Raw genomic sequence first — 17,716 nt, forward strand, 5'->3', positions numbered from 1 at the left:
GTTGCATGTTCACAAAACACCTTTCAACACTTTAAGAAGGCGTAGATTTGTATTACTTGAAAAAAATGATGGAAAATTTCAGAAACTCTTATCTAAACATCAACACAGTTTCAAAACATATTTTCAGAGTTGTGCATCTTCATCACTTTCAGATCAGTTTGTTGTTAACAGTGTTTAGGGGCAAACTTGAACAATTGAAACAGTTGTGTTCATATGGAAGGACAGTATATAAACAAGGGAGGAGTATTTGTGATGTACATGTACTACCTAATATTTAAAGCTGAGGGAAAATACGTCGTTTTAACACACTTTGCATCATCCTCATCATATATATATGTATATATAGGACCCCTATAGTCTTGAGTGACGCACTTGATTCAGTAGAGCGTAAAGTTGATGTTTTACAGTGGGTAAAAATAGTTGAAAACACACCTACACACGTTTTTCAGATAAAAGACGCCTAAATATGTTCTACGCACGTGTCGGCCATTCAGAAATAGCGCAGCCGTGTGTTTATACGACAAACGCTGCCTATTTACAACCCGCCGAGAGGAGGCGGCGCCTCCTGAACCTGGCCGTGTCCCCTGCACAAATGAAAGTGAAAGTAAACCTCAGCGGCCGTGGCACGCGCTTGGTTTTTCACCAAATAATCGCAATGCGGCGCATTTCACCTGGAGCCGCTCAAAAACAACCAACCGCCGCTCGACGCACGTGGATGCGCGCGCTGACACACCTCCGGTCGTTACGCGCGACCTGGTTCCTGCCGGTGCGACCTTTGGCACCTTTGGCCCCGTCGCCAAAGGAAAACGCCAGCAGAGGTTCACCACGACGGCTCGACCGCGCCGCACCGATCCGCAGGGAGGCCGCTTACCACTCGCTGGTCTCCGGGGCACGGGAGCTGGACGAGGACCAAGTGGAACGCCGTCATGGGGCCTGTCATCTGCGCACTGGCCGCGGCTGCTCTCGTACCGCGCGGAGCGACGAGCGCGCCTCACATTTTTGCATTTCACTTGAGATAATGAAGCCGTTTCGTCTCATTGGCCTGTGTCCGGCAGGAACGCTCGAGGCGGGCTGGATGCGATCCTAATGTCGCCACGACTCCTGAGGCCGACTCACACACGCCCTAATATCGTCATGGTGAGTTGAAGTTCACTCCTCCTCTGATTCGTCATTTTGTTACAAACCAATGCGTCGTTGCACATCAGTGTGTTATGAGACGGCCGCCCTGAGGTTTTTTTGAATCAGTGTAAGAGAGACCTCAGTGTGCTCCAGCAGACAGGGATTTATTGCCAGATTACACGTGAAACAAGCGTGTCTCAACAGGAGCTAATCAGAGATCAGAGCATGGCAATAATGTTTGGACAAGCTTTTAACTACCAATTAAGCGAATAAACTGTTAAATGTGATTGTTCTAGTTTTGTATCTGTGCAGACTTTGGCACCTCCAGTATTTATAATCGGCGTTGTCCTAGTTTACATGTGTCTACTGATTCCTCAGTCCATCCCAGTTTACGCAGCGTCTCCATCCACTTTAAGTTCCGCCAGGGAATCGGCCGCTTCCTCGGCACAATCTTCGTCCTCGTCCTCCTCCTCGTCGTCCTCATCCTCCTCCTCGTCGTCCTCATCCTCCTCCTCGTCGTCCTCACCATAGTCATCCTCTTGGTCTCTGCCTCCCGACGCTAAATTCTTCCAGTAGGAATCATAACCGGACGCCCCATCGTAATCGTCGTCGTCGTCGTCAGCGCCGGCCTGGCGGCCAAACTTCAACGTGCGAGCTGCAGAAAGCAAAGTCGTGTTAGAAGCGTTGCTCTCATTTACATTATCACAATTACAGGATCGTGTCATATTTGTCAGGATAGGGAAAAAATACAATTATACTGACTCCCCGGTTTCACCTTTGTGTTGTTCAGCAGACATTGGTTTCACTGAAGGTCTCTGAGAACCCTTGGCATTTGTAAACAACCTTGATTTCCAGGAAATGTTATTAAAGCAATGTACTGGTTCGATCAAATTTCAGTTTTGCTTTTGGTTCTGTTTTTTTTTTTGGTACCTACATGTTGCTGTACAGCTACAGACAGGACAGCGTGAATACTGTGCTTGGGGTGTGAGGACTGATACCAGGTTCACTAGTACTGACAAGAAAGCCACAACACAACTTGAACCACTTTCCCAGACTCAGTCTCTCGCTGTGCAAACACAGATAACAGTCCAATAACAGCAGCCACCAGCGTGTCGTCACAGTCATTAACCTTTAAGCTTAATGTATCTGTTGCTGCACTGTGCTGATCTAGTGGTATAAAAAAAACAGCAGTGTAAAAGCCATTGGGTCATAAAGAAATTCTCAAGCAAATGTGAAAAGACAAAAAAGAATAGCCATTTGGTCAAACAAAAAGAAATTCACTAGAAAATGGGTAAATGTGCAAGAAATAAATAAAAGGGAATAAATATGTGAGAAAAAACGCATAAGGCTTTTAACAGGAAATCAATTCAATTCATGTAATGCACATGCACATCTCATAAATGTCCCGATTTTCTTTCTGTTTCACTACCAAAATCCTGATTCAGCAGGAAGGTTGAGGGTGGTGAACCTACTTCCACAATTCAGGCCCCGACCGAAAGAAAAAGCAGCACTTTTGGCTGGTTTGTTTGTGTGGGACTCACTGGACATGCTGAGGTCTTTAGTCTCCTGGGTCTCGTGGCCGCACTTTGGACAAGGTGGAGATTTTCCCTTCTCCTGCTTAAAGACCTTACTCCTGGTGTGGTCGTCGCAGTAGCAGGCCTGCAAAATGTCACGTGGAAATGTTACAGCACAAACGTGACGGTGATGCATAATTCAAACTGTCTTTTGAAATACAGAATGAAAGGTTATCAGTAGTCAGACTTGTTGTGACTAGTAATGTAACTCGTTCCCATACTTATGTTTTCTTTTTCTCTTATTTCCTCATCTGCTCTTTTCTTTTCCAGCAGTGTTTTGATAAAGCTGGGTCATTTTGTATTTTCTATAACATAGATTCAAAAGCTAAAATTCCCTTTTGTGGTTTCCCCAGACGAAGCACACATGTGCGGCGTCACATGTAGGGTGTTGCCATTATGCTTATATACACTTAAAACACACAAAAATAACGCTTTATATTTAGACACACATGTTTAGAGTCTGACTTTTTTTCCTATATTTCTTATAGTGTGGCCAATATAAACAGGACAAATGTTTACACCACATATAAATATATATTTGAATAACAGGATTCTGTATTTTAAGGTGTAAATATTTTGTTGATAAGTTTTACTGTTTGCTGTTTTAATTATTTTACCTTTTAGGTTAAAAATTCCAAGTTTGACGTCAGAGAGGCTGATTTGGCTGCTAACACTATAACACAGTGGAGACTAATAGTCATGCAGAACAGGTAATCAGGAAGTTAACTTAATGTAATTACTTTTTGAAAACGGTCACGATGCCATAACTCAACAAATAACTGACAGGGTCAGAGCAGTTTAAAAGAAAGTGGTAGGTCGTCTTTTTCTGATGCCTTCTGTTTCTGCTGCTTTTTGATCTTTGTTTCAATTACATTTCCTGTTTTCCAGGACAATTTCCTGCTATCAGCTAAACTGAAATCATAACCAAATAAGGGTAAGATCGTATGTTTTGTTTAACACTGAAGTGATTATATGGGAGTTACTTGTGAGTGTTTACAAACCCTTATCATGGCTGTGAATAGAAGCTTAACTCAGCTTCCTCCACTGCCTTGTGGATTTATTGATGTTCTGCTCACCTTGCAGCGCAGGCATGAGTGTTGTCCGAGTCTATTGCAGGAAACGCCTAAAATACAGTGTGAGAAAAGGTAAAACCAGCCGTCAATCATCACATTTTCTCTCTTGCAGATTTACCCCCCTCCTCCAGTTGTTATAGGATACACTCCAGTTTCCACATTATCCAGTGATGTGAAAGAAAAAGTGAATGACTCACATTTGAATGTTTCTGCTTGAAGGACCTGGCAGCTTGCCTGGTGCTCGAACTGATCATCCTCACACAAGAAGTTTTGACAGAAGGAACAGCGGAAGATTCGCCCTCCTGTTCACACAGTTAAGAGGCGGCACTGATTTTTATTGTGTCACTATGACCTGGCGACTTTCACGCTGATGTGAGAGGAGTCTTACCATGATCCCAAACACCACGGTCACACTCAATGCAGTCTGCGTCCGTCAGGGGGCATGCACAGGCGTGAGTGCTCAGGCATTTCCTACCGTGGCACACCCAGGCTTCACAGAAGTCACACACTGCTCCCTTTTGAGCAAAACAAAAATTTCAGGCTCTGCAGTTTGAATTTTTTCCCACCACAGTCTTCAAGTCCTCCAACTCAATATACATAAAGTGATCTTGTATCAAGGATGTAATCACTTGTAGGTAAACTTAAATTCCTCATATTATGATTCTGTTATAACACACATATTAGTTTTATCTGATTATATTGTTACTTACACATTACAAACGGTACTTGCACAACATTAGAACTCTTGTGTAACAGGGGCTAAGACCAATTGCCCTCCTCTTATCAGTGGTGCAAAACTTATTCACTTAAATAAATTTCATGCATTCAAAGGGTTACTCTAGTAGAAGCACGTGGATTATCAGGACACTGATTATTGTGTAAGCATCATTTGACTTTATGAACTGCTAAGTAGTTTATAAGTGTCTACCTGAAGGCCGTAACTTTTTTTACTATACCGTTCTTAACTGCCGACTAGGTCAATGTACACACAGTAGTTCTTTACACTACTACTACTACTAATACATCTACGGTTCTCTAGCATCTTATAATGGACATTAGGGGAGGATGGCACATATTTATTTATTACTTATTCACATTACCCTAGGCCAGTAAAATCCAGTTCAAAAACTGATTAAGATTTTACACATTATACAATAAATACATATCCAATGAAGAACGTTGCATTTGTAAGGATTGGCCTGACCTAAAATGGAACATTATCTACGAGTTTTACAGTCATACACCATAAAATGTATAAAACAATAAATGGGAGGAGATAACTCACTGCAGAAAGAGATGGACCTGTAGTGCAAGTATATGAGAACAAACCAACTGCCCACTTACCACCATGGCCATCCCAGTGGTGTGGATTCCCGGATGTTTGACCACACAGTCTGATGATTTCATGCACTTGGTTTTGCCTCAAAAACAAAATTTGAAAGATAACAGTTTAAATAAGTGATAAGTAAAATCTTGTGACTTTGCACTACACTAATGACATGAACTAATGTATGGTAAAGTGTTCTTCTTGGTACGTCCCCAAGAGGGCGCCACAGCAGCATTCCAACAACTATACAATTAGTTTTACACCTGCAATCTATTGGTTTCACGCACAACATTTACGCCATTAAACGTATGAAAACACTCCCCGTGTTTGAGAAAATGATCCACAGTATTTACCAGAGTTGTCAGTCTAAGGCAAACCTTTGCATTGAAATATAAAAAGACTGCATTAAAAACATCTCAGCGTGATGTAGACCCCCTTCTTCCTGTAGGATTAATGTAATATATGTATAGATTGCTCAGCAGTTTGCTTACCACACTGGGCACAGACAGGCAATTTCTGCACTGCGTTACAGAAGTAGCAGAAAGCTCTGTTCTTCTGTTTTCTACCAGATGACATAAAAAAGCGCATTAGTGTCACACTACCTGTCTCCCACCATTGACAAGCTACTTGTATCTGATACGGCGCAGTTACTTACCTCTGACATTTGTCGCAGTCCTATAAAACAAAGCACATCAAGGTGATGTTTAAAATGATAATCGAAGCTCTGCGGTGTTATAATTATGAAGTATTGCTGAGAGGCATCAGCTATAGCATCTTCCTACCATGTTGACGTTACAGGGATGTTTGGCCACATCGACATGTTCTCGATTGGCTCGATTCTGTTTCTCCCGTTCTTTGCGACTTTCTGCCTTTTTCCGAGCACCGGTTTTCTTCTTGGGCATTTCTCCTTCAACGGGTAGAGCGGCTTCTACTACAGGCTGTCTGCAAACACGAAACACCCAGCTGCAGTGAACAGTGTAGCTAGTTTAAACTAAGCTAAGCTAAGTTGTCCTTAACAAAGGACGACCTACTTTTTAATCTTTAGGGATTTATTTTGATTTCTGAGTAGTAAACACCAAATTTACGGTAGACATCAGTTGTTCTAGAACACGTGGCGCATTATCGAGCTAAAATCACGATGAAGAAAAGTTTAAAACGCTGGTGTCAATGCTGACAAACAGTTTCAGGAAGCGCTGATATTGACAGTCCAGTACCCGCATGTGTGTGATATTCATCTGAATGTCTTTATATATAATGTTTAAACTATAATGAATAACTGTTACTAAGAATGAAAATTCTGATTTGCAAAAAATTACCGAAAATCTTTGCGCCACCGCCGCTGTTGTGTCCGCTCCGAAAATCTGTTCGAGTTACACAAATTACACAGCCCTCCGTTCCTGCATTATGGTTCCGTCTTCCCCTAACTAAAGGTTTCACACCACTGCACTGCACGTCAGCCAAACTCAACTGATGTTTTTATTTTTTTAAATTACTTTGAATTGTAAGTTCTTGTGATTATTTTAATGAAATTACTATATGATATGAATGAAGTGTATTAAAAGGAAACTTCTGCTTTAGCGAAATATATACAAACAAAGCATCCATTATCCAGTCATTAATAATTATATCTTCGTGTCTCCTTTACAGTGTTTTTCATGGTTCATGTTTTATTTATTTATTTTTACATTTTTACATGGTTTATGTTTTAGTTTTTCCACATGACACGGATGACATCAGATATATTGGCACGCCTCGGTCACGTGTTGGAGTAGCGAGCCAATCCGGAGCGAGGACGGGAAACAGCTGACGCCGAGCAACAACAAGCAGCGTCGACTTCTACTGCAGGTGGTGCTATGTAGTAGCCTCCAGTCCACAGCCCAAAACTCTGAGAGCAGCTGTCCGGTCGTGGCTATTATGCAAGACGCCTCCTTAACCAGCGCCTCGTTTCAAAAGAGGGACTCGCTGTGAGATTTCAGGAGGGAGCCCGGAGCTCGTCGTCCACCCAGACCCACAATGGCACCGTCCCTCATCCGAGCTTGCCGCAGTCTGGCTCTCTCGACGTGGCTGCTGTCGTTTTGCTTCGTCCACTTGCTCTGTCTGGACTTCACGGTGGCGGAGAAGGAGGAGTGGTACACCGCCTTTGTCAACATCACCTACCTGGACCCCGTCACGTCGGAGATCAGGACGGAGAAAACCGAGTGCGGCCGATACGGCGAACAGTCGCCCAAGAGAGAAGCCAGGGGTCTGGTCCTGGTTCCGTCCCACCTGCAAGACAGACAGGCGTGCGACCCCAACGTCAGGTTCTCCCCCGTCTCCGCAAACACCGCCTGGGTGGCCCTGGTGGCAGCGGGCAACTGCACGTACAAAGAGAAGATCCGCAACGTTGCAAACCTCAACGCATCTGCAGTTGTCATATACAACGTGGGCTCCGGCAGTCCCAACGACACCATAACGATGCCCCATCCAGGTAAGAGGAAACCTGCCAGCACTTAGGGCCAGTAGTCCAGGAAGTGTATCCTACTGATATATCGGCTCCCGGTGCAAACAGAGCAGGCGTCTGCCCCACAGGTGATCAGCCACACGTCACATAGGCCTCAGAGTACACATGTCACCCATCGGCTGCCTGTGGAGCGTTAGCCTGGATTAATGGTTTCATCTGCAGCCCTGCTCCTCTGCAGCTGCTTAATCAGCTAAACAATCTGTCAGAGTCTCCTGATAAGTAGAGGAGGAGTAGCTGGAAATGGATCTGCAGGACATCGGCTGGACGGGACCACCACAGCCTGAAGCTGTGATGGCTGGTCAGTATAATGTCCAAGTTCCCATACACTCACCAGTCTAATGCCAGTCTGGAAGCGCACGTTTAATGGCAACTCACTGGTGCAAAAAATGCCTGTACGCTGCAACCTTGTCTCTAATTCTGTATTGTTAATCATAGGTGTCGCAGCCGTTTGATCTTAAATCGGCCCCTGTGGTGTATAGATTTGTGGACAAGTAACTGCAGCTCAACTTCTCCCAGTCTCATGAAAGGGAGGCATCTTAAATGTGAGCTGATGTGTGAGGAGGTCGGGTTAACACTGAGTCGACAGCACCTGGAAACACAGACGCCAGATTCAGTTTCAGGCTCTCAGAAAGCATTTTCCTCTTCCTTTTCTTCTTCTCTGCTTTGCCTGAGGCAGTGCGAGCTGACGCTTGGATAACTGGACACTCACTCATCTGTTTAAATAGCACCAGGCAGAGTCGTTTACTCGCCGTTTGCCCGTGACAACTGCTGTACGTACATCCATTCACACTGTTTATGCTCTACGCCTAGGAATCGATCCCAGGCGAAGGCAGATGGTGTTTAGTTGGAGTGGAGGGCTCATTAATAGGCTGTTCAAAGAGGCTGCGCGTCCTGGGAGCCTTCCTCTGCACACCAACTGTGGACATGTTAAAGCTGTCAAACGTGAATTATGGGACGCCTCATTGATCTTCATCTGGAGTTTTCTAGCAGCTCGCTCGATGCTGTTGTTGTTGTTGTTGTTGTTGTTGTTGTTGTTACAGCTGTTTCACTCACGCTTCAGTGTGCAGCAAACGAGTGGTTCCTTCATTTTTTTTATGTTCCCATTTATATTTTCACCCAGTCATATTTTCTTCCCTTCTTGACTTAACTCTTGGCCTTTGGTGTTTGTTTTTTTGCTTTTTGCTGCTCCTGTGCCAGACAACGATGCAATGCGGGACGTGACATTACCTGAACAAACATTATCTGTGACAAAAGAAACGGCACAGGAGCAGATGTTCAAACAAGAGTCAGGTGTCAGCAAATAATAAGTGAGTGACAGGTGTCTGGATGATTCACACTGTGTTCATGTTTTTAAAGGATTTAGTCAAGTTATTATGAGTTATGGATTGTTTAGCACTATATTTATTGTAATTCTTATCCATTATGTGCTGCACTTGTATAAAGTGAACACAAAGTTCTCACTGGTTTAGTTCATATTCATCAGCCTTGTTTAAATGCAGCCAGCGGTGGTTTTTAGTACATATGTTTACAGCAGCACAAGTACACAACATTAGCAACTAGCCCATGGACACACAGAGCCTCAAACCCTGCAGATATTTGTCTCAGGAGTTGGTGGAGAGTAAATATAGCATTTTTCCTCACGAACCACAACAGTTTGACTAAATGCTAATGTCGCTGGGCCACAGTGGTAAACAGGAAACGGTTTGTTAACGCGTTTGGAACAGCCTTGTAAACTGAGAACGTCAGGGTTGTGAGTACCGTCCGCCGGGCTGCTGTCAGTGCTCAGGTCAGATAGTGTCACCTGGTCTCGTACACGGACACAAATGATGACATCATTGAAACAAAAACGCCTCCATGCGATGTAATGTGGAGTTTTAATAAAGGAAGGTGAATATTAGGGAGTCACATTGGTGCAGTTGCCCTTTAATCATATTGTGAACGTTCTCCTTTTTTACATGTTACTATTTGACTCGGTCTGATAATGTTTGACCATTAATCATCCTGCATTCGTTTGTCTTTGAAGTAATTTACAGGCAACACAGTAAAAAAAGGAAGCCAGGGTATTTTTAACGGATCTGCCCTCATTGAGCCTTGACACAAATAAGAACCCAGAGCCAGTGCAGGTGTGGCGGCCACGCCAGCGAAGCCGAGGAAGCTAATGTGCAGCGACAAAGGGACCGATCTTATGTAATGTGTGGCCTGACTGTGTGGCTGCCAAACGAACAGCGCTCACATGTGGCCTGTAAAGTCCAGAGGTGCCAGAACAAGGAACCTGTCACGTCCTGTTTCACGTCCGCCCGTCGTTCCCCGGCCATTTCTGTAAAGTCCACTCACAGTGTGTCGAACCTCGCTTCCCGTTAACGTGAAACAGTAATGGAGCAGGTCCACCGAGAAATGAAGCGAACGTTTTGGCCGGAGTTCAGTCAAACTTCACTTCAGGCTGTGAAACTGTCAGTTGTTCTGTGTTGAGTCGTGGTGAGGGAGGCGTCGGCACTGAAGGCTCATTCACCAGGTGGATTTTTATTAATAATTCATTTAAGGGTCGCTGCTTGCGTTGGCTGTGATGCTGAACATGTGAAACTGCAGAAGTCTGGGCAATGAATGTCTTTATGTATTTATTTTTTTATTCTGTCTTAGTTCAGTCTTGTACTTTGCATTGGTTTCGGTACACGGTTGTTAATGAAGGGGTTCACGGTTAAACTCCAGCAGATCTGGAGCCTGTTGTTGTTGTTGTTTTTTGTCTTCATGTCCACATTTTGGCAAAAGTGGGTCTGAAGAGTCTCAGACTTTGCCCTTCTGTTTTACCAGCAGCTATTTTTACCTCCCCCCGACTGCGTCACAGCGGACAGAAGAAGATAAGAGTGGAGGCTTAGGAAAATCCTACAAGTCTTATTATACCTTAATTCTCCTCAGTATGCGGCTGAAAGAGACTGTTTTTAAAGTTGAACCTTTCTTGCCTCTGGACTTTGTTTTATCATCTCAGAGCCTAAAGAGATTTACTGTATAAAACACACTCACACATTGATATCGTGAACTAAATATCTTTTTACAGTGTTTTGTCAGTGAGAAAGAGGTGAACTCTACAACCTGCATGTGTGTGTTGGCTAAGGGGCCCAAGTCTAAGCAGATGTGGCAGTACCTGTGCAAACACAGCCTTTAGTTTGGCACTGTTGTTTCTAGCAGGGTTCTGTTTAAGTCTGAACTGAATGAACTTCATGAGCTGGTGTGAATGCTCGCTTTGACTTTACACTCAATTCTACCATTCTAGTGAACAGTGTTACTCTGTTTAAACATATGCTGTATTGTTACAAGAAAACCTTTTAGGGCATCATTTTGGACCTGGCTACAAGACCTCAGTCATAAAAACAGCAGCTGTGCAGATTTTACAACAGACATAAAGTTACATAAAGGGATTTCTGAGCCATAGTGTAACACAGCTCCATCCTGAAGGCGCACCATGTGTGTCGGCTTCAAAGCCTTTAAAGCTTCTGATAGATGTAAAACACTGTTTTCTGTCAGCGTGAGTGTCTCTGTGACAGAATCATGCTGGTGTGCGGTGTTAGGATGGATTTACCACAGCGCCGTGTGTCTGGCAGGACGGACGGATGAATGGATGGATGGGTGGATGGGTGGGTGTCTGGGCAGCAAAGGAGCCCATCTGACCTCACACAGTGATGTAACTGTGGCCATTCAAAAACATTACATGTACAAAAGATTTGCTTTCTGTTAAGCTTCACTAAATTGGAATAAAAGCCCTGACTCTGATTTGAAATACACTGAGAAAACCTGAGGTTCACATTTAGTTTTATTCCTGCATTTGAATTACAACGTCATTATCTCTGTTAATACTAAGCCGCTCATGCACCTCTCTCTATATTAGTGAGTATTGTGTCCCAGAATAAAATTATTTTAATCCCCTTTTAAAGCTAAGTGTACATACTTATTGAAGAGCTGGAGCTCTGTGGTCCTGTCACTCTAAGCTCCTCTATGTCTAACGTGCCCTGTTCTGTGCAGGAACAGGTGACGTTGTGGCCATCATGATCCCGGAGCCCAAAGGTCGTGAGATCGCGGCCTTGCTGGAGCGGAACGTCGTGGTCACGCTGCACATCACCATCGGAACGCGCAACCTGCAGAAGTACGTGAGCCGGACGTCGGTGGTGTTCGTCTCCATCTCCTTCATCGTGCTCATGATCATCTCCCTGGCCTGGCTCGTCTTCTACTACATCCAGAGGTTCCGCTACGCCAACGCGCGGGACCGCAACCAGGTACGTGGCGCCTCCGAGCGTGGCCTGCATGAGCCTGACCGCCGGTGGAGCGGCGCGTGATCGGGCTCAGCTTCCTCCAATCAGCAGAGCAAATACTCGCCCGTGCCTCCTCGTTGTTGTGTTTGTTTGTCGTGACGTCTGTGGACACAGTGTATGAGTGCGTCTGTTGTGATGAGAGCCGGTGCCCTGGCAACGCTTGTTTGCTCTTTCACATTGAATTGTGTTGATTTATGTTGTGATGTGAATTCAGACATATTGAACACGCCGGCTTTCATATTTAATTTTTTTTAAGCAGGACAATAAGTTAAAGCAGATGGAGTGTGATGATAAACTGTTATTACTATTTCCGCTGTGTACCTATGTAAACTGTGTAACACACATTTCTGCTGTCTCACTGCTGCACGTCCTCAGTGTCCTGGTTTCTCTTCAGGTGCATTCGTTCTGTCTCTCTGCTGCTGCCGAGTTGCTCGGTAGTTTTGTTGACATTTTGAATCCATTTTATTTTTCCTGATCTTCCAGCGGCGTCTTGGAGACGCGGCAAAAAAGGCCATCAGCAAACTCCAAGTACGAACCATTAAAAAAGGAGACAAGGTAAATCGTCCTGTATCACAAACCTCCAACTATATCTGGCTGTCAATGAGCTCAATTACGTTTCTGTGTCTTTGAGGTTTTATAGGTTTTACATGAATTACTCTATACTTTCTGTATTTGGAATCTGAGAAGCCGCTTCTTCCATCTCTGCCTTTGTTTCAGGAGACTGAGTCCGACTTTGACAACTGTGCAGTGTGCATTGAAGGTTATAAACCCAATGACGTAGTGCGGGTGTTACCATGCAGGTACTCTTTGTTTATCACTGCTGTGCATCGCTTTAACACGGAGCAACTGGTGTCTGTACATTCTGCCAAACGCACCTTTGCACTGTTGTCCTCCTTTCGTTGTGCTTCCTCATTTTCGCTCTTGTCTCGTTTGGTCAGACACGTGTTCCACAAACACTGCGTCGACCCGTGGCTGCAGGACCACCGCACCTGCCCCATGTGCAAAATGAACATCCTGAAAGCCTTGGGAATCCCAGTGAGTTCCTCTGTAATAATCAACCTGAATGCGGCTGCGCGTAGCCCGCGTTACAGTTCCGACCCGTTCCAGGTCAGCGCCGACTGCTCGGACGACATCCCTCCGGATTACGAGATGTCGGTCGGAGGCCCGCCCACCGACCCCATCAGCGCGGCCAGTGAAATCACGGTGAACGAGAGCTCGGTGGTGCTGGATTCGGCCGGACGAGCGATCGGCCTGCAGCAGCTGCCTCCTGACACGGAGCTGGCGCCTCAGGCCGGGGAGAGCTACGTCATCTCCAGCAGTGAGTTCAGGCCTCATGGCGTCTGCTTTCCTGTTAGAAACCACCTGTGTTAAACCAGCTCCATCTGTAAAAAGCTTCTAATTGCGTGTGATATAAAATCAATATATCAACAAAGACAAAGTGGGAATAAATGTAGAACCTTTGGTACCAGATACAGATACTCCCTTTAATCTGCAGAGTTCAGTGTTCATTCGTTCTAGCGCTGCTTATTGACTGCTTCCTCTCACCTCCTCCAGTCCAAGGTTGTTTTATTCTGGGGTCCAAACCGGGTCAGCAGCCACCTGTTCCGTGCTCCCGGGTGACGCTGTAGGGGAAACGATAGCATATGACCTGATCCAAATAGGTTTTACGGCCCTGTGTGGGAAACCTGTGCTCTTCAGCACTGTTTGAAGGCTCCCCGCGTCCTGTCAGGATTAATGTGTGGGAGACAAACGTAGAGCGGGTCCAAGTGTAAAAAGGGAAATGTAAACCACCGTTTTATGTTTTGGAACTAATTCAGGGCATTTTTCCAAGTTATACCAAGCCATAAAAACCAGAACATATGACTGTGCGTTCCCATTTTTATTTTTATTTTTCTTGGAAGGCACTCACAGGCGGCTGACACAAAGCTATGCTTCTGCTTTTGTGGTGGATCGCTCAGCACGGATGAGCCTTGATTTGTCATCTGCCGCAGCACTAATAAGCCGACAAGGTCCCTGACAGGCGGTTAGCGTGAGGAGAACGAGCCGACCTGCCAGGATTTCTGCCGCCGAGGCCTGGGAGTGACGGAGCGCACGTCCGGCAGCACCTTTTAGCTTGAGTTATGACAGCACTGCAGCTGTCGCCCTTCTAGAACCACTGGGCGAACGTCTCGGTACCAGAAACATACAGTATGGTTGGAGACTGGGCCAGTCTACAATCCTGTTAAAAGAATATGTAGTACAACAGCAACCAAAATTGATCTGTTAATTTGCAAATAACACAAAGATGGCAGAGAACAGGTGGTTATTAATTGATGACTCCCCATGTCTTCATCAGGTGACCACCAGCCTCCGCTCAGCAGCGACTCAGACACCTCGATCATCATGGCCACTGAGGGCATGTTCGAAGTGGACCTGTCCGCGGAGCAGGAACGCGACGGGGCCAAATCCTGAGCCGATCGCACCCGAGGGGAACAGGCGTCAATCACAAGGGAAATTAAGCGAGGGAGCAGCACAGAACGATCAGGAGCTCCCAGAGATTCAGCGCGTCAGCGGAGGATGTGACCTCACTGAGGATGAAATGAGCAAAACGACCCGCGGCGGCACAAAGCCACCCAGATAAACGGACCCGAGCCTCCGTGGCGTCCGTGGACACGTCGCTTGCTCATTCATGCAGTGGTCACAGCTCACCGTTTCTGGCCACCTGATTCTTCACATCAAAGCCTAACATCCGAAATACACAGATTAAGATAATAGCGACCTTTAATTAGTATTATGAAAATGTGGATTGTTGTATTTGATTCCTTTTTAGAATGAGATCACTGCCAACATATGTGATTTGTCTTTAAGATCAGTTGAGACATGAATGCACAGATTTACTACACTATTTGTGTTTCCCGCTGTTGTTGAGGGGGAAGAACCCAACATGTGCTGGATGTGCAGTGTCTGTCCTCACGTTTGACAATCAGAAACTGCTGCCGATTCACGAGTCCGCGCGGCCCACGCCGTTGGCCCTGCTTCCTGCTGGCTGTGGTGGTGGTGGTGGTGGTGGTGGTGGAACAGTCTGACGCGTGTGTGTCGCTGTGGTTTTTCGCGTGGCTGTTAACTGACCCTAAAACTGTGCATGATTCGAAGCTAATCCAGTAACGCGAGGACGGACGGACGCTGTGGTAAAGCACTGCATGGCCAATAAAGTGGAGTTAGCCAGAGTTTTATTAATAGATGCTGCGGGCGTGAAAACTGAGCTGTATAAAATGTTTACAGTTGCACAGTAACTTTTTTTTTTCTCTGTTTATTCGCCACAAAGAGATCCACACGCAGCAGAGTGGCCCCTGTTACGCCCTCAGTCAGGCAGAACTCACCTTTAGCGGATCTCTACTAAATGTTCCTCCTCATGGTTCAGGCTGCACTGAGTCCCAGCCCGAGGCTTCAGTTAAAAACCTACAGGAAACCGGTTTATTGACCTACAAAGGCACAGGAACAAGCACAATCATTTTGTCACTGGCAGCCAGAGGCTTGTAGCTTATGAGACCATTTGTGCGTCCAAAGATAATTAGTAACATTTGTGGTGCCGTACATTTAAACTGGTTCTGATTGTTGTGAAAGGTGTGGGCAGACGTGGACAAAGACTTCATGTGGAACAGAACTAGGACTCAAACCCCCGACATGATGACGACTGTTAATCGCTGTTCATAACAGTGATTCTAGTGGAACATTTCTCCTCTTCCTATTGCGCGTTAGTTGAACACAGGATCCAATGCTGCGTCAGAGCTGTTTCCTCTCACATTCCTGTAGAGCTGCACACTAAAGAAGCACAGACCCAGCTAGTGGAATTTAACTGGCGGTTTTCTCCCGCGGTCAATGTTTCCATTATGTCCTGCAGCCACCTGGGACACACACACACACACACACACACGCACACACACACACACACACACACACACACACACACACGTTATGCAACACACACGTGTCCACACTCTCCTTGCTTGGGTTAATCATTGCAGGGTCATTGGGCGCACAGGCAGATGTTTCAGTTTCATGGGAGCTCTGGCATTAGTTCGCTGTAACTCGTTCCCGGCTGCAGCAGCTCGGTGCTCACATTATCCCACATAAGCTATAGTTCCGACGCCGATGAATCGTTTTGGTAGCATTGCAGGAGAATTCATGAATGTATATTTGTATTGTTTCCTGAACGAGGTCAGAGCAGGATGGAAAAGGAGGAAGATTGCGATTCCTACCAGCTTAATGTAGATTTATATTTGAGAGATCTCTACCAGCCAAATCTGGCCCCGACGCCTCTGCCTGCTTCTTCAGCTCACGTTAACATAGCACAAGACATGCGATGAATGGAGACGCTCAGCAGCGCCCATCTGAGTTTATCGTCTTCTCCAGCACCGCCTTGACTCCGTTTCTCCTTCACGTGTGTGTGTCTGACCGAGCGTTTGAGCCACGGTGATGAAGCACATCAGCTCCAGATGCTTGAGTCTGGCTGCACTGCCTAACGGGACAAGCTGCTCTAAGTTGGACTAAGGCCTTGATTTTACATGGCAACTTGTGATTAAGCTGCAAGTTGCTCGCTCAGATTTGTCCGTTTACAGCGCTTTAATAACAACTGTGTCAGAACTTTAAAGCCAATTTAAAGCTTTTAAATCGCACGCACAAAAAGCTGAGTGTGTCTTGATATGACCTTCAGTCTGTATGTCAAAAACGAAAAAAAAAGAATGTTTCCAAATTTTACCAGCAACATTCCAAATTATTGTTCTTTTAAAATGAGACACGTTTCCCTGAAAGAACTTTGTAATTTGGTACCTAGACACTTTCATATTTTAGGAAAAATAAAATGTCATTATTCAAAAAGCTTAATTTAAAGTCCCGTTTGTTTGTACGTGATTAATCTTTTTACTTATTACCTTGTTTAGTATATTTTACAAATTGTCTCATCGTTTTCATTATTGTGGCCACACATTGATGTTGCACAGAGAGCTGAGCTTGTGAATACATATCACACTGGCAGGAAACTAATATTGATTAACTTCCTGAATAAACAGTCGTTCAAACCCTATTACAAACTTTTCTCCTGATTAAAATTATTCAGTAATAATAACCCTGTTAATATAAAGTTCTTTCATGATGTGACATGAGGCCATTTTCTCTGTCACACGCTCGCTCTGTAAACTGTCCTATTTGCACTTTATTCCTCCGGTGAATGAGGAGCGGCTTTACTGAATGACTTGAGCCTTTTTTATGTGCTGCTTTCAGGGCAGAGGGCTACAGTTTTGAACATGGCACACGTGTCATTTGTTGCTTCATGTGAAATGTTGTGATCTTTTATCTGTTCTCTTGTGTATGTGTGTTGGGGCGTATCAATATATTGTTCACTATACCCAGCAGAAATAACAGCATCGCTATTTTGTATTAAACAACTCCGATTAGTTCTGTCGCTTCCTTGTACCTTGATGCACGTGTATGAATGTCCTTGATTTTGGCATAATAAATTTTACCCAGGTTTTTTTCAACCCTGCTTTTTTACAAGACTGTGATTTGCCACATGCAAGCATTGTATTAAAAAGATGAGTGTGTCAACGCTGAAAACGAGTCATTGCAGCAGTTAAGAATGAAGGGACACTGATTCCTCCATAATTTATATGCGCAGAAGTTCTCAAACTGGCGGATTATTTGCTATGAGCTCACAAACAACTAGTGCTTCCTGGTTTCCTCTGTACCTGCCCCGGCAACGGTCGGACTGAAGGGGCGGGGTCAGACAGAGAGGGGGCGTGGCTAGCCTGCTGGAGCGCAACTGCTCTGTCCGCCATTGTTTCTCC

At 45.1% G+C, this 17,716-nt stretch overlaps 2 protein-coding genes and 1 long non-coding RNA gene across 5 annotated transcripts; 2 read left to right on the plus strand and 1 right to left on the minus strand.

Moving 5' to 3' along the window:
* The first annotated feature begins 995 nt into the window (after positions 1-995).
* LOC129603803 (uncharacterized) lies at positions 996-2,873 on the plus strand. Its single transcript, XR_008694026.1, has 2 exons — positions 996-1,137; positions 1,536-2,873. It is a non-coding gene; the product is annotated as an uncharacterized LOC129603803 (long non-coding RNA).
* znf330 (zinc finger protein 330) lies at positions 1,263-6,545 on the minus strand. 2 transcript variants are annotated; one of them, XM_055506927.1, is made up of 10 exons: positions 6,410-6,545; positions 5,876-6,035; positions 5,749-5,768; positions 5,585-5,655; positions 5,111-5,187; positions 4,155-4,281; positions 3,964-4,068; positions 3,770-3,816; positions 2,661-2,778; positions 1,263-1,774 (listed from the first exon to the last, which is right to left on the minus strand). In XM_055506927.1, the coding sequence occupies exons 2-10, from the start codon at positions 5,993-5,995 to the stop codon at positions 1,509-1,511; spliced, it is 951 nt and encodes a 316-aa protein (XP_055362902.1). In that variant the 5' UTR covers positions 5,996-6,035; positions 6,410-6,545; the 3' UTR covers positions 1,263-1,508. The 2 variants fall into 2 exon arrangements, with proteins under 2 accessions (XP_055362902.1, XP_029004671.1); XM_029148838.3 differs by lacking the exon at positions 6,410-6,545 and adding an exon at positions 6,125-6,274.
* Positions 6,403-17,410, plus strand: rnf150a (ring finger protein 150a). Of its 2 annotated transcripts, none has more exons than XM_029147611.3 (7): positions 6,403-7,560; positions 11,608-11,858; positions 12,378-12,449; positions 12,612-12,694; positions 12,833-12,929; positions 13,002-13,212; positions 14,230-17,410. In XM_029147611.3, the coding sequence occupies exons 1-7, from the start codon at positions 7,107-7,109 to the stop codon at positions 14,343-14,345; spliced, it is 1,284 nt and encodes a 427-aa protein (XP_029003444.1). In that variant the 5' UTR covers positions 6,403-7,106; the 3' UTR covers positions 14,346-17,410. The 2 variants fall into 2 exon arrangements, with proteins under 2 accessions (XP_029003444.1, XP_040927492.1); XM_041071558.2 differs by having other exon boundaries at positions 11,614-11,858.
* The last annotated feature ends 306 nt before the right edge of the window (positions 17,411-17,716 follow it).

The sequence above is a fragment of the Betta splendens genome, chromosome 1 (genome assembly GCF_900634795.4).
Source record: "Betta splendens chromosome 1, fBetSpl5.4, whole genome shotgun sequence".
Taxonomy (NCBI): domain Eukaryota; kingdom Metazoa; phylum Chordata; class Actinopteri; order Anabantiformes; family Osphronemidae; genus Betta; species Betta splendens.